At 38.4% G+C, this 16607-nt stretch overlaps 1 protein-coding gene across 2 annotated transcripts in view; it reads left to right on the forward strand.

Annotated features, from left to right (window-relative positions):
• Positions 1–16607, forward strand: part of CACNA2D1 (calcium voltage-gated channel auxiliary subunit alpha2delta 1) — a 496866-nt gene that overhangs the window by 270725 nt on the left and 209534 nt on the right. For both annotated transcript variants that reach the window (XM_075558477.1, XM_075558479.1), the window contains exon 4: positions 12919–12978. In XM_075558477.1, coding sequence (XP_075414592.1) covers positions 12919–12978 — 60 coding nt within the window. The remainder of the gene's footprint in view (positions 1–12918; positions 12979–16607) is intronic.

The raw sequence follows: 16607 nt of genomic DNA on the forward strand, positions 1-16607 counted from the left end.
CTGTTTTACCTTTCTAATTTGGCAAAGCCCTCGTGAGTAGCAAAAAGGGCAGAATCTGTTTTTTCTGCAAAACTACACACAATAGGTCACAGATGAAGCTAAAGATTGTTTCTGGAAGCTCTTTCAGAAGACCAAGGGAGGATCTTTCTTGGATACCAAGTAAACCATTGTTCACACCTAATTAGACACAGTTGATTCCATTGTCCAGTGTAAACCACCGCTTGCAAGGGCGATGGGGTTATAAGCAGATAAATGATTCCCACGAGGATGTGAGTGGAATTTCTTTTTGCCCTTCTACCTTTATGCAGGGAGCTGTGGTGGTATCGTGGGTTATACGTTGAGTTGCTAACTCTAAAGTCAGGGGTTCCCAGCCAGTCAGGGAAAGAAAGATGAGATCGTTCATTCCTATAAAGATTTAGATGTTAGAACAAAATAGGTTGTTCTATTCTGTCCTAAAGAGGTTTCTGTGAGTTGGAATCAACTCAATGGCTGTGAGTTTGGTTTTGAATTGGACCTGCAGGAAACCTAATAAGATGAGATATATCTTATTACATATTCTATTTAAAATAAGATTTATTAATTGCATTTATATATCAAAAACAATGTTGCAGGATACAGATGAATTTACAAAACTAATTCTTGGGGTATGTAAATGGGCCACAAAGAAGGACCATTCTATGTACTGAGTAGAAGTATTCAATAGACGTGTTGGGTGAACTTCAAGATTGTTCGTAGTCGTGGTGCTGCGGAACCCACTTATCGCTGGCAAATAGGGCCGCACCACCACGCCAGGGAGCCCTGCCCCGCATCTCCAGAAGAATAAATGCCCAGTGTTTGTTGTAATAATAATTAAAAAAAGATTGTTTGTAGTCTTTTGTTTCCTACATAATCAGTTGGAGGATATTTTGCATTGAATCAATAGACAACATCTGGATGAATATGTAAGAAATCCTGGTGGAGTAGTGGATTGCATGAACTGTTAACTGCAAGGTCAACAGTTCAAATCTACAAGCTGCTCCACAGAAGAAAGATGAGGCTCTGCTCCCATCAAGCCTTATAGCCCTGGAAACCTACAGAGGACAGTTCTCTTCTATCTTTTAGGGTTACTGTGAGTCAGAGTCAACTTGATGGCTGTCGGTTTTGTTTCTGTTTAGACCAAAATGTAACATCATGAAAAATGGGGAAAAGATTGAAGTTGTCAAGGATTTCATTTTCCTTGGATCCATAATCAACCCTCATGAAAGCAGCAGTCAAGAAATTATACACTATATTGTGTTGGGCAAGTCTCTGCCCCAGACCTCTGTAAAGAGTCAATATGTGACTCTGAAGACTAAGGTGCACTGGGCCCAGGCCATGTCTTTTTCAATTGCTTCATATGCATATGGGAGCTGGACAAGAATACGGAAGACCAAAGACGAATTGATGGATTTAAATAAAAGAAGAATGACGACCAAAGAAAAATCAAATAATATTGATTATGATGTTGGTGAAGAATATTGAAAGTACCATGAACTGTCAGAAAAATAAAGAAATCTGTCATAGAGGAAGTATGGCCAGAATGCTACTTAGTCCTGAGACTGAGGAGACTCGGGCATCAGGGTTGGTACAGAGTAGGTCAGGGGAAAAAGGAAAGCCATCAGGGAGATAAAGTGATAACGTGACTGCAAGAATGGGCATACACATGACAATACTAAGGATGGAGCAAGGATTGCACAGTGCTTCTTTCCTCCTGCTATGTGTCAGGTCACTGTAAGTCAAAACCTTCCTCGGCAGTACCCGGACACAAATTTGTAGCAAATATGAAGATGGACTGCGGGTGGTGGGCCCATACCTGTTTTGTTTTCTTTTTAATCATTTTATTGGGGGCTCACACAACTCTTATCACCATCCATCCATCCATCCATCCATCCATCCATCCATCCATCCATCCATCCATCCATTGTGTCAAACACATTTGTGCGTATGTTGCCATCATCATTCTCAAAACATTTGATTTCTAGTTGAGCCCTTGGTATCAGCTCCTCATTTGTCCCCTCCCTCCCTGCCACTCCCCCTCACAAACCCTTGATAATTTATAAATTATTATTATTTTGTCATGTCTTATACTGTCCGACATCTCCCTTCACCCACTTTTCTGCTGTCCATACCCAGGGAGGAGGTAATATATACATCCTTGTCATTGGTTCCCCCTTTCTACCCTACCTTCCCTCCACTCTCCCAGTATCGCCACTCTCACCACTGGTCCTGAAGGGATCATCTGTCCTGGAATCCTTGTGTGTTTCCAGTTCCTCTCTGTACCAGTGTACATCCTTCTCTTCTAGCCTGATTTGAAAGGTAAAATTTCGATCATGGTAGTGGGGGGTAGGAAGCATTTAAGAAATAGAAGAAGGTTGTATGTTTCATCTTTGCTACACTGCACCCTGACTGGCTCGTGTTCTCCCCGCAACCCTTCTGTAAGGGGATGTCCAGTTACCTACAGATGGGCTTTGGGTCCCCAATCTGCACTCCCCCTCATTCACAATGATATGATTTTTTGGTTCCTTGATGCCTGATACCTGATCCCTTCAACACCTGGTGATCACACAAGCTGGTGTTCTTCTTCCATGTGGGCTTTGTTGCTTCTGAGCTAGATGGCCACTTGTTTACCTTCAAGACTTTAAGACCCCAGACACTATCTCTTTTGATAGCCAGGCACCATCAGCTTTCTTCTCCATGTTTGCTTATGCACACATTTGTCTTCAGCAATTGTGTCGGGAAGGTGAGCATCATGGAATGCCAGTTTAATAGAACAAAGTATTCTTGCATTGAGTAAGTACTTGAGTGGAGGACCAATGTCCATCTTAATACTAAACTTTAATAAGAAACTTACAAATACCTGCACATAGGTCTACTTGCTCCTCTTCATATATAAATATATTTACATATGTACATGCCTGTATTTAGACCTCTGTAAATGCCCATTGCCTCCTAGTTCTTTCCTCTATTTCCTTTTACTTTCCTTTTGTCCAACTATCATGCTCAGCCTTCATTTGGGTTTCAGTAATTCCTCTCGGTTACATTGCCCTTGATAAATCCCTACCAGGCCTCTTACACCCTCCTTGCCACTGATTTTGGATCACTTGTTGTTCCCTTGTCCCTGGGTTTGTTAACACCACTTCCTTTCCCCCACGCCCCCCTCTATCATGTACTCCCCTGAAACAGTTGGTCTGTTGTTTTCTCCTCCAGATTGTTTATCCAGCTTATCTAGATAGACCTGCAGAGATAATAATATGCACAAAAACAAGACAGGGCAAAACAAAACAATAAATGACCAAAAAAAAGCCTGTAAATAGTTCAAGGTCTCTTTCTTGACCTTTAGGAGTGTTTTCCAGTCTAGTTTGATGGAGTGCCTAGCCCTGACCCCAAAGTCTATTTTTGCTACTCCCTTGGGACTTCCTTGCTCTGCTCCCTTTGCTCCTCTGTTGCTGTTAGTGTTTTCCTTAGTGTTGTGGGGTCAGATCGGGTGCAATTCCCACACTGTGTCTCCAGTGTTGTCCCCTATAGGGCTATGGGTCAGTGAAGGATGTCATGTCTCATAGTGGGGCCGGCCATATGGTCTTCTCTGTGCATTGGATGCTCTGAGCAGGGATATTGTCTGCAAGGGTTGGTGGGCCAGGTTGTACTCCACTCTCTCTTTTTCCCCCTTCATTTGTTCCCAGGTGCTCTGATCAGACAGGCCCTCTTCCTGAGCTGTAGCTTCAGTGCTGTCCTCTGAAGTAAATTCTTCCGGGGGCAGGGGTGGCTGTCCATGTAGCTTGGATTGGGGCTGGTCCCTCATACCTCTCTACTGGTTCCCTGCTACCCTGGCATGTTGCATTCACATCTTGTAGCACTGGTTGAAGTCTGGTCCCTCTTTCCCTGTGGAGATATGAATAATACCCTCCCCTTGGGTGGCTGAGTGCCCTGTTCCCCTGCTACCATGTCTTTTTTTCCCCCCTTTCTTTTCACCCCCTCCTTTTTAGTTGGCTACCATATGTATCCCTGGATTTGATCTGGTCCGTGGCCTACTACCTGGACCTCACCCCAGGAATGTTTTTATACAGTAGCTCTTTCCCTATGCCCCTTTTGCATTTTTTTAAGCTTAAGTCAGTGGACTCATGTTGTAATTGTCCTTTTGTGCTTGGCTTACTTTGCTTATCATGATTTCCTCCAGTTCTTCCCATGTGGCGATGTTTAGTATTCCATCTTATGTATGTACCACAGTTTTTTAATTAATTCATCTGTTGATGCAAATTTGGGTGTTTACATCTCTTTGCAATTGTGGAGTGTTCCGTGATGAACATTGGAGCACAGATATCTGGCAGTGTTTTGTTTATTGTCTCTTCTGGGTATATTCCCCTAGGGGGTTGTTTGGTCATATGGTAGCTCTATTTCCATGTATTTTAGAAATCGCCAAATCGATTTCCATAGTGGCTGTACTTACCTACATGTCCACCAGCAGTTGACAAGAGTTCCTATCTCTCCACAGCCCCTCCAACACTTGTTGCTTTCTGATTTTTTGAATTGGGCTATCTTTTAGGGTGTTAGGTGGTATTAAGTGGTAGTATCTCATAGTTGTTTCAATTTGCTTTTCTCTTATGGCTGAAGATCGGGAACATTTTCTCATGTGTTTATTGGCCATTCAGATTTCTGCCCTTGTGAAACTTCTGTTCAGGTCTTTTCCCCACCTCCTCAGTGGGCAATTAGTGTTTTTCTTCTTGGAAGCTAACAGAGTATTGTAGATTTTAGTAATAGGCCTTTGTCTGATGTGCAATTGCTAAAAATGTTTTCCCCGCATGACTGTTTATGTGTTTGTTTCAGTATTTTGAGGTTTGGTTATTTTCCTTCCGGGAACAGATAAATAGGACAGGCTAAAATCTGTCATTGGTTAGCAGCACTCAAGTCTCGGAATTCAAAATTGTGTTCTTAAATTTTTATATGTTTTCTATTTTCAGTAAGAAGAGAAACATACGGCAGTTGAATCCATTCCAATGCATTGCAGCCTGAAGGAGAGAACCTAACTGCTCCTTTTGCCTCCCAAGGCTGTAAATCACTGTGCAGACAGACTGACATTTGGGCCTCTGGTGGAGCAACTGGTGGGTTGAAATGACTGACCTTTCAGTTAGCAGCCTACTGCTCAACCCACTGCCCCAGCAGTGTGCCTTTCAATACGACGAATACTTAAAGTAATTCTCCATGTGTCCAGCTTCACTGAAATAAACTAAAACTTAGAAAGCATTACTTAGTTTAACTATTAAAGAGGCATCGGTCAGACAGTAGCCATATGAACCCTGTGTGGGTGGCATATAAAGCCAAGCTGAACAAAACTCACTGCCATTGAGTCAATTCTGAGTCACGGACACCTATAGAACCGGGTAGACTTGCCCACGGGCTTGCCCAGGCTGCAAGTCCATGGAAGTGGCTGCTACACTCATGGCTGCAGAGCCTCTAGTGGGCTCAAAGCAGGGGTCTTCTCGGATCGTGTATGGCTCCTGTGGAAGCCGACCCTGGGTCTACTGTTTCTACTTCCCAAATACTGGGACAAAGTGAATGCTTAGTAAACATTCAGAGAATAAAGGGGAACAATAACTATTTTTATCCAAGAGACGCATCTTAGGATGTATATCTACCTTGACAGAGCTGTCAAGTCTTAAAATGATCCACAGAAAATGTATTCTGGTTATTCAAATTTTATAGCTTTCCCAACTCAAATTATTGTGCCTGGCTGGCTTCTTTTAGCCAATAGAGCCTCTTAAAGGATAACATTTTATAGACTCATTAAAATATATATAAACATAACATGCAATTTAAACAATAGAGGAATTTCTCTGCAGTTAATATGTTCATAGGAAAACGCTTGTTCATCGGAACGTAATAAGTTGCTAAAAGGCTTTGACAGAATTTTAAAGAACACGTATGGTTGTATACATTTACATAAGTAGAATTGTTCACCACTCTTTGGTTAAAGTCACTGGAAGGATGAGGGCAGTTAAACGTTTTTGGTGGACTGCATTCTGCTGCCTTGTGTATTAAGATGCTATCAGCATAAGAAGTAGTGAAGGAAGGTCACACAAAGATTTCAGTAAATAAGATGAGGAAGCAGAACATTACCTGCTATCAATCCCTTTATTCTGGTAACAATAATATGAATTAGATTTAACTCATTTTACTAATCCCATTTTATTGAATGCAGTTAAAATGTTATATATTTTTGAATTGCATGTTCTTTTGATCCGCCATGTGGTTCTAGGGACAGGAACGTCACTTAAGGGGAAGAGACAGTGAAAATCTAAGAGTCACTCAGATACCGTCATTCATTTCAATCACATTCACATGCTAGTGTGGCCCTTGGTGAATGTAGTTCTAACAGTCTATTCTAGTCCAGATAGTCATATCTGCAACTCAAATACAGCATCTATGGAAAAAAAGACTGGAAAGAAACCTTATTATGTTTATTATTGTCTATTTGATTCTGACTCATAGGGTCCCTGCAGAGCCTAGTAGAATTGCTCCATAGGGTTTTCTCAGCTGTAAATCTGACGCCTGTGGAGCTTCCTATATTTCAGTTTCCAGCCAAGTGCTTATTCATTGGACCACTAGAGCTTCTTCCACGGAGTTTCTAGGGGAGAAAAAAAGTATGTCTCATCTAAAAGGTGGGATATGTAAGGTAGGTGCTATTACTAGATGCAAAAAAAGTGTTAAATTCACTAACACCCCATAGTTAGGTAAGCAGATTATGTTAGTGGAGAGTTAGTGTATATAAGACCCAGAATTGGAAAAAAATTTTTGATAGTGTTTGCCATTATTTACATTAAAGCTTGAAATTAATTGATTGAAACTGTTTACTTTTTTTTCATATTCTTAAGCCAAACTCACTACTGTTGGGCTGATTCCAACTCAGAAGACCCCAAGGATAGTGTAGACCTGCTCCTGGGGGTTTCAAGGCTGTAACTCTTTAAGCAAGTTTCAAGCCTCATCTTTGCCTCTCGAGGCAGTTAGTGTTTTAGAACTGTGGACCTCATGGTGAACACCCCAACCTTTAAGTCATGACAACACCAGGGCTTCTGTTGACTTGCCTGTTTCTGTTATTTTCATAAGTACTGTAAGACTACACAGATGATTATCCTGATTCTTTTGATAGGTAAAACTTAAATGTCAACATAGGCATAACAAAATAATTTGCTAATTCTTACTGGGCTTAAGTGTGAATCATATTATTTAGGCATATTTTATTTGATTCAGTCTGTTGTGGGTATGTTGCCTTCTTATCAAAGAGAGAGAGACTGTTGACCCATTGACCTACATTAGCCAGAACAATTATTTTCGAATTTAGCAGTTTTCATGAATGATGTTCTAAATCAATTCTTGATAATTAACATGACCATCAACATAATTGGAAGAAAACCAGACTGCTGTATGACTTGTGGATGTTTTCCTTCCGATCTTTTAAAGGAAAATTCCTTATGGTTTAATATTTCATAAAGAATATTTTATCTTTCACTTATTAAGTTATAGTATAGGGAATCTAATAAAGCAGATTTGGAAAGTATTCTCTTTATTAGAAAAGCAGAATATATTTAAGATTTTCTATGGAGAGTGATAGAATTCTGTCTTTCTACGGAACATAATTAGACAGCTTTTTATTAGAATCTCATATTACCTGACAAAAGTCGATGCTGGAAGAGACAAAGCTATGACACAATGTGAAGGCTGAGAATGAATAGGCTTTCAAGGGAGCTGATCTTTCTCTGATCAGATAAAGACTCTTTTATGTTTTTCTGTCTGTCTTTTTTCCTCTGCAGAACACTCTATATGAAAAGCTTTTTCACTGATTAGCAATATTCTCTCAGGATTTGAGGGCAAGACCTTTGAAAGGATAGTTTCTCAACTGCCATATTGTAAGACATGCTGTTGCTCTTTTGCTATTTGTCTTTATAACTGGTAAAAATCTGCTGAAATAATATTCCTTCAGCTTGAAATAATTTCTATCCATTTTCATGACAATACTTATATATCTTCCAATAGCCTGTGAATACTTTGTAATGTTGATTTTTTATGTCTTTTGTGACAATGAACGCGGGATTTGAAATCAGAAACTATGTTCCATCTCATTTATTATGTTAAAGTTGTGAGCTTTAAAAGTTTTCCAAATGATTTTCTATTTTGAATGTCTAAGCAATATAGGTAGGTAGGCTGTCTGTATTGTTGAAACATCTGACACCACTTACTACTCTATTCCTCGAGTTCTCCTACATACTTGTGTTCTCATTTGAATACAGCTGTTTAATTTTTCTGGTCTATCTTGACTTTGAATAATTAAGCTTCAGGTTTCTCTAATACAATTAGACATCTAAATATCCAGGATCAAGTCTGTGAAGTAGGATCCTAGTACTTTGGACGTTGTGCAACATAACATGATCTATGTAATTAGTTCCCAGAGTACAGAGAGTTTTGTCTTTCAGTTGGATTTGTACCTAAATTGGAACAATTAGGATGTGGTGTGTATATAACATAATTTAGTCGAATGTTTGTCTTATTATGTAGTAGATAATGTACCTTTCCATGCATTAAGAACACTTCAAGATATACTAAATAGCTTATATTTTAATATAAATATTTTGATGTATGCCACAAACTTTAAGTCATTTGTTATTATGAACTATTGTACAGGAATTTTCAAAATGTTTGTACAATTAAATTAAAAAGGATTTCCTTCCAAAATTTTTGAAGCCCCTTTGTATATAACCTGGATTTGTAATATAATCGGCTGTTGGGGGCTGAGTTTTATATGTGGTCCCCTGCTGCCCTCACTGACTCTATGCAGCTTATATCTGATAGTAGAGACAGGCTCTTTGGTTCTGTTTGGTGCTAAGCCAAACTTTAGTGTTTGATAGTTTATGGCATTGTGTTAGTAACTAAATTTGTAATTTTTCCCTGAGCTGAGTTATTGTTAGAGAATCTTCTTCAGAAGGAAGCTATGAGAACAAAGACATTCTACCGAATAGTCACATTTCAAAAAGTAGACATTTTTCAGTCTTGCCACAATTTGCCATGGCATTTAATAGTAGATTATTGACTTCAAAATGTCACTTAACTGGTATAGAAGCTAATTCGAGACCCTAAAGTGGCCACGGGCTTGTCAGTTTCCTGTAATAGCTAGGTGATCTTTTGCCACAGATTTTGAGCCAGTGCCCAGATCGTCAGCGTGAGCAAATAGTTTTGCGTACTAAGTACATTCTTAATGTTGTATCGTGAAATTTACAAGATGAAAGTATTTTCTTCATTTCCTCTAGAGCAAAGAGGATAACTAGGGTTGGCTGGAAAAATTCTGAAAAGCATTAATATTATGTGATGGCAATGGGATTATGAGATTTTTTTTCCGTTGCCAATATGATGAACCAGAAGCTGCCTACACCTTATAGGAAGCAAGAGCTAGTCTGCTACTATGAAAACCAGTCTAAAGGGATCATGGTTCTCTCATCTGTGGCCAACAGGATGTCCTTAGAAATAATTCAAGCTTTAGTATTTTTGTCGTGAAGGCAAAAGAAAAGTGTGAATCAATAAACCAAAACGAGATTGATATTTTTCTCAAGCTGATACTGATCATTTCTATCTCTTGAGTTTAATACATTTTCTATATTTACTCTTATAAGTACATTTTGTGTTGTTTTGTTTACTGATGGTGCCTTCTAGCGTTGTGAAGCAGGCATAGGTAAACTCTGCGCACAGCTGTCTTCCCCGAGAGACACACAGAGCAATTGGGTCCATAGTTATTCTTCAGAACTGACCGCTGACATTCACGGTGCTTATGCTACACACTGTTCTACGCACTAAACACAATGGAATTTCCCATCAACTCCATGAGACAGATATGTTATTATCATTCCATAACTCACATGAAGAAATGTCAGAAAACACTTTAAATAATTTTCCCCAAGGTCTCACATCTAAAATGCAAGACTAGAGTGTGTTTGTACATTACTGTCTCTTATAGAATTTATTACAGAGGGAACATGATAGTAAAATGTAAAATGTCAGGAACAGAAAGGAAAAATAAAATCTATAAATAGTGATTATCAGACTCCCAGCAGACATTTTATCTTTAGTTGTTCTTAGCAGTATTACATTCTTTAAAGCTTAAGAGCAAATAGGAATCGGTTAGCCTAGAATTCTCTACCTAATTAGCATAGAAACATGACAATGAAATAAAGCTATTTCATAGATATAGTTCCTGAAGGTGTTTACTGCTCACACATAATCTCTCAAAGAACTGCTAAGAACTCCTGAAAGATTCTAAGGGCAAAATATCAAATAATGCAGAAAGTATCAAAAGAAGATGGAAGAATACACAGGGTCACTGTAAAAAAAACAAACAAACCAACTATTTGATACTCTTTCATCTGAGGAGGTAGCATGTGAGTAAGAACCAATCATATTGAAGGAAGAAGTCTAAGCGACGCTGAAAGCATTAGCCACAGACAAGGTCCCAGGAATTGATGGAATACCAATTTCAATGTTTCCACAAACTGATGAGGCATGGAAGCCCTCACTTGTCTCTGCCAGAAAGCTTACTGGCAGAGAGATCTGTATTTGTATCCCTCAACAACATGCTCAAATGATAGAATAGCATTGATATCACAGGCAAGTAAAATTTTACTAAAGATCATTCAACGGTAGTTGCAATGACATATTGACAGGGCGCTGCCAGATGTTCAGGCCAGATTCAGAAGAGGAACATCATCGCTGATGTCAGATGGATCTTGTCTGAAAGTAGAGGAAACCAGACAGATGTTTATTTGTGTTTCATGACTGTGTGTGTTTAGCATAGCAGTCTGTGGACAGCTTTGAGAAGAATGGGAATACCAGAACACTACATTATACTCATATGGGACCTGTACGTGGATCAAGAGGCAGTTGTGCAAACAGAACAAAAATTGTATCCTCTCACCATACTTACCGTAGTCAATATCTTCATGCTGAGCAAATAATCTGGATTATACGCAGAAGAATGTAGCATCAATTTTGGAGGAAGGCTTATTAACAACCTATAATTTGCAGATAACACAAGCTTGCCAGCCGACTGTGAGAAGGACCTGATGCAGTGTGGATTACAGCTCAATGCAAGGAAAAACCAACATCCTCGCAATTGAATCAATAGCAAGAAAGATAATAAACAGAGAAAAGATTGAAGTTGTCCAGGATTTCATCTTGCTGGAAGCTACAACCCAAGCTCATGGAAGCAACCATCAAGAGATCAAGTGATGCTGAAGGAGGGAAAGAATGGTATCAGAATTCAATTGTGAATCTCTGGTTTGCAGAAGGATATGGGTGACAGTGGAAGCCCAAAATCCGTTTGCAAGGTCCACACATAGATGAAGCCCCAGCAAATCCCTGCTGAGCATAGCTGCAGGACGCGGACAGCTTTGATCTCATGCAGAGTTCATCGAAAAGAGACCACTGCAGATGCGCCGCATCTAAAATGCAACACCATATCTTTCGATCTCCTTTTGACTCATTTTAAATCTGTTCTGGTTTTTAGTATTTTCTGCTTTGTTTTTATCGAGTGTTTCTCTTTTATTTTGTTGTTATTGTTAGGGTTATTTTTTTCTTTCTATCTTGGTATGTTTTTCTGTATATGAAATCCAGGAGATGTAAATATATAGCGACAGTAACTCGGGGAATGGTTTGTTGGGTGAATGGCATGGGTGGAGCATAGGGAGCTACTAACAATGAATGCAATCAAGAAGAAAATGTCCTGAAATTAATTGTGATGATGATTATACACCTCTTTTTAGTTTGATTCAACTATTGAATTTTAGGATATGTGAATTATATACAAATAATTATTTATATACAATAATATATATTATATTACACATATTATGTAAAAAATAATATAAAATAATTATATACAAAAAACTATTAAAGTATTTTTAAATAGGTAAATCTGCTGCCAAAAATCTCTTTAACATGTTGAAAAGCAAGGGTGTTCGCTTGAGGATTGAGGTGCTTCTGACTGAAGTCATGGGAGTTTCAGTTGCCTCATCTGCATGTGAAGTTTGGACGTTGAATGAGGAAGACTGAAGAGGACTGGATGCCTTTCGAGTCTAGTGTGGTGAAGATAATGGAAAGTGCCATGTAATGCCAAAAGCGCCAGCAGACCTGTATTGGAAGCAGTACAGCCGGAGATGCTTCTTAGACGCAAAGACAGCGGGCTTCATCTCAAGTGGACAGCGTGCTTCGTGGAGGAGAGGGGCAGTGTGGAAGAGGAAGGCCTTTCACGAGATGGACGGAGTCAGTGACTGCAACGGCGGGCTCGAGCATAAGAACCAGCGTGAGGCTGCCTGGCACAGGACTGGGTGATGTTTAGCTTTGTTGTATTGAAGGTCACTGTCAGCTGAGTCTGGTTGATGGCAAGTAACAACAGACAGCAACAAGAATGCCCTTCAACAAGGTGGAAATTATTATTTATTTGCAAATTTTAGTGAAAACTAAAGGTGCTTAGGTATAGTGCTTGGTGTATATTTACCTTCTCAGAACCCAATGCCATTCCTTTCTACTCAAATATGCTCTAAGGGGATTTACTAAAATATGATTCCATGAACATTTATATATTCTCTTGATTAAGTATTTTCACAAAAGGTAAACTATTGATCTTTGAAAGAAACCACTCATAGAGGACACAACTGCTGCTGACACAGAGGTAATAAATGTAATGGAATTTAAGAATGGTCTTTTATTTATATTACTAAAGAGTAAATATGCGTGGGTTAAATTTAGCAGGTTAGATTACTAAATGATTCAGAATTTGTGGATGGAAACAAGAAGTCCCTTCTCTTCTTAGTCCCTACAATTGATTATGGCCATGTAAACTTAAAAGATTTATTTCTTCTCTTTCAGCGTCTGGCTGGGGAAGCAGAGAGAGTTCAAGCAGCCCATCAGTGGAGAGAAGATTTTGCAGTAAGATCCTTATTTGTTAACCACTAGATTTAAGTAGATTGAACTTTTGTATTTGTATAAGTATTATTACATTCAAATAAATTTTCAGTGAACGGTCGTATGGTGTTATGGGGCCAGCAAAACAGCTATACTTGTTTTTTCAAAACACTGCTTTTGGGGAATCTGAGGGAAATTAGTTACTCAAAATGTTGTAGCTTCCATTGCATTAAAAAAATGCTCCTTGAAATGCACTCCCATACTGAAAGGCATGTAGTGTAAAAGTATGATATCATAAAATATGAATAATCATTGTATATAGTTTGAATATACTAACTGGAAGCCAAGTTGCATTAGCTACTCTGTGTTTTGTAAGCAATACTATTCCGTTTATAATCACTATCATGGCTGGCAATTCAATTAAAGTGAGTATGAAAGTATTAAACCTTGTTCAAAGCTTTGCTCCACATGAGCTAGAAGTCATCGTTGTCCTTTAGCCTACGTTGAGAACATTTTAGTTGATGTTAGCTTTACGTATGTATATTTTCAATGAACTTACTTTGTAGTTGACGAGTCATTCAATTTGTGATTGATCATACAAATAGCAAAACTGTTCCCATGTCTGTCTACCTAGCTACCTATCAACCTCTGCATCCTCCTACCCATCCAGCCACCTGCCTATCTCTCTGTCCGTAAGCATTATAAACTTTTAGCAGATAGTAAGTGGGGAGACATCCTCAACAAATACTCTTCCCAATTTCCTCCTAGTTGACTTTACCATTTATTTAGAATTTAATAGCAGATTACGTGACAATAAAACACGCTGCAAGAGAAAACTAATTAGTATCCTTTTTAGGGCTCTGCACTAATTTCCTGAAGCACCCTCCTCAAAGTACTGTGAATATGCATGGTTTGCATCTTGTGAATCGGTAATTTCCATATCTTCCTATGTTAGCCAAACATACTTTTTAATGGGACTTACTTTTGAAATACCTTGAGAAGACAGCTCATTGAGATCGTAGCCATTTTATGCTTGGAGAATAGACTTAACCAATGATTTCCTTATTCTTCAGACTTAAAGTGCATGAGAAGATATACGTACTTCTCTTATTTTCTTTCTTTTTTTTCCTTCCCCATACCTATAGCAAGTTCAAGCCCATATCTCAGTTCCAGACTACAAATATAACCCAAATGTGGAGAGAAATTAGAAATCATAAGCATAAAATATTTATTGCTTTTATAAAAGCACAGAAAACAGATGGACATTTTATCAACATTTTAATCAAATACATTAAAATATTTAATTTGTAGTTCAGTGTTACCTCACTATTATCTAAGATATTTAAACAGTGTCAGTATAAGAGTTCCTTAGTTCTATGCTCTAATAATTAAACACCAAGATGATTTAGAAGGAGAAATAATTTCCTGAAAGGTACATTTACATTTCAAAAAGAAATATAATATTCTGGTGCTTGCCTCATGTATACGAAGGCAAGTTTCATATTAGTTAGGGAAAATGTTGCTTAAACCCTCCCTGCTCTATTATGTAGAGAAATATCATGAGCAACAAGGACAAAAACTGCTCTTACTATTGGCGACAAGAAAGGGCTCATGTAATTCACACTTGCCTCGATTCCATTGAATTCCCAGTGAATGTACAGCTGAGGGAACCAAGGACATTCACTCTGAATGGGTTCAGATGTAAGCGGTCATGCATTTACAAGTTCAAGCCAATATTTGTCATTAAGCTAAGTTGACCAGCTGCTTTTCAGGTCTCCATGCAACTTATGGGTGTTAAAAGTGACACTGCATGTCACTTGTGATAGACAAATTATTTTATTAAGGGCAGGTGTTAGAAGAGGGGGGTGGGGGAAGCTTGGAAAACTAATTGTTCCGCATGAAATGTCTGCTATTATTTCTACTGAACAGATCTTTTCCAATTGCATTTGAAATCTCATTTGATGGCATTGCAATGGTTGGTTAACTAAAGCAATTTTGTTTCCAACTAAGCCTGCAATATTAATTGTACTTACACATGTATAAACATAAAGTGTGCCTAATTTGTATTTTAATAAGTAGGATTTTTATGTAGGGCTTATTAGCATCAGCTCGCTACCCTGTAAGCTCAGTGCAGACATCTTAAAATGCCAGTAAATAAAACAATTTTAAAACCCTCTTTAGCTTCAGCTTCATAGAGAAATTAAATTTATAAGGCGAACATTTTTTCTGGTGAGGTTGATTAATGTTATTTGTCAATCAAATTAATTTAGCTCTCCGATTCTGAGCTTTGATATTATAATAAAAATGTTTCTTTGCTCATATCTTGTCTTGAGATGTTGCTTTCTAGGCTGCAAGATATTATTTTTCATAGGAGATAAATTACTAGCCATGGGCATTAAGTACTTAGTCATTTCATATATCCCTATTCACTTCATCACTTCTGTTGATAGCAGAATAAACAATCGTGAAAGTGGGGATTGCAAAAACATACTTTATTTTTATTACAACATTTAAAGACAGCTTCTAATTTAGCTTACACTTTGGTTGAGGTCCTGGCTGTGAACTGGCGGATCTGGAGGATACACCAAGAGCAGGCGTGGTAGCGGCTGTCCTACCAAATGAAGAAGTTTAATGGATCAATGCGATGGTTTTAAACGCCGGCTGGATTTGGTTTTTCTGGTTCTACATTTGACTGAAGTGCCGCTTTGAAATCAATATTTCAATATATTTTTATAATATGTGTACTACATAGAGAAATAATCAATTTTTCCTGTTTTTTATTGAGTATTGATCTGTCCTCATTAAAAGGAGCTACATTGTAAAACAGAATTAAAAATGCTGAAAACCCGTGAACCAAAATGATTCAGGCAAATTTATTGTGCCTTACGCTTTGCTCATGTGTGCATATAAGCACTCATTTTAAGATTATTATAACATATCAGGGTAGAAAATACTAGCCGTGAACTTTGCATTGTTAATTGCCGTAGGATATAAAGAAGAAACAAAGTGAATTGCTTAGTCCAAAACATTGGCTTTATTTTGAATGGTTTTTAATATATGTTTTAATGATCTTAACAACCTCTGTTTGTGGTTAACTTTATTAAAACCCAAATCAGATGCGAGTACAATAGCCCACAACCCACTGCCATCAAGTTGCTTCTGACTTATAGATGCTGCATCTGGCTGCTAAGGCTATAAATCTGTACAGAAACCATCTGTCGCCTCATCTCAGCGGTGAATTGCTGCTGGGTTGTTTTGAACACGCTGTGCTACGAGGGATCCCTGACAGTGCACTAGACGTGATGATGATGTGCCCTGTGTTGATACTGATTTAAGTAGAAAGGGGTCTTGATACAGTTTCTGTTTCTTTCTCTGTTCTCATACGTAGGGTGAAGAGGGGCTGGAAAGGAAGGTTTAGGAAATGCAGAAATGGATGGCAGGTCCCTCTATTGTAGGAACAATCACCCGCCTCAATATCCTGCAATTTGCAAAGGAGTATGATGGATAGTTTACTCAGATTTGTACTGTATGCTTCCATCTCTTCTGTTTTTTTGTGTGTAAATGTTTTCAGTGACTCTGGTCAGCATAAATTGCATACTGTGATCCAGGCCTCTTGCTTTTCCTACATTTTCTATCACAGCACCTTTCCAGCA

This window comes from Tenrec ecaudatus, chromosome 9 (assembly GCF_050624435.1).
Source record: "Tenrec ecaudatus isolate mTenEca1 chromosome 9, mTenEca1.hap1, whole genome shotgun sequence".
NCBI lineage: Eukaryota > Metazoa > Chordata > Mammalia > Afrosoricida > Tenrecidae > Tenrec > Tenrec ecaudatus.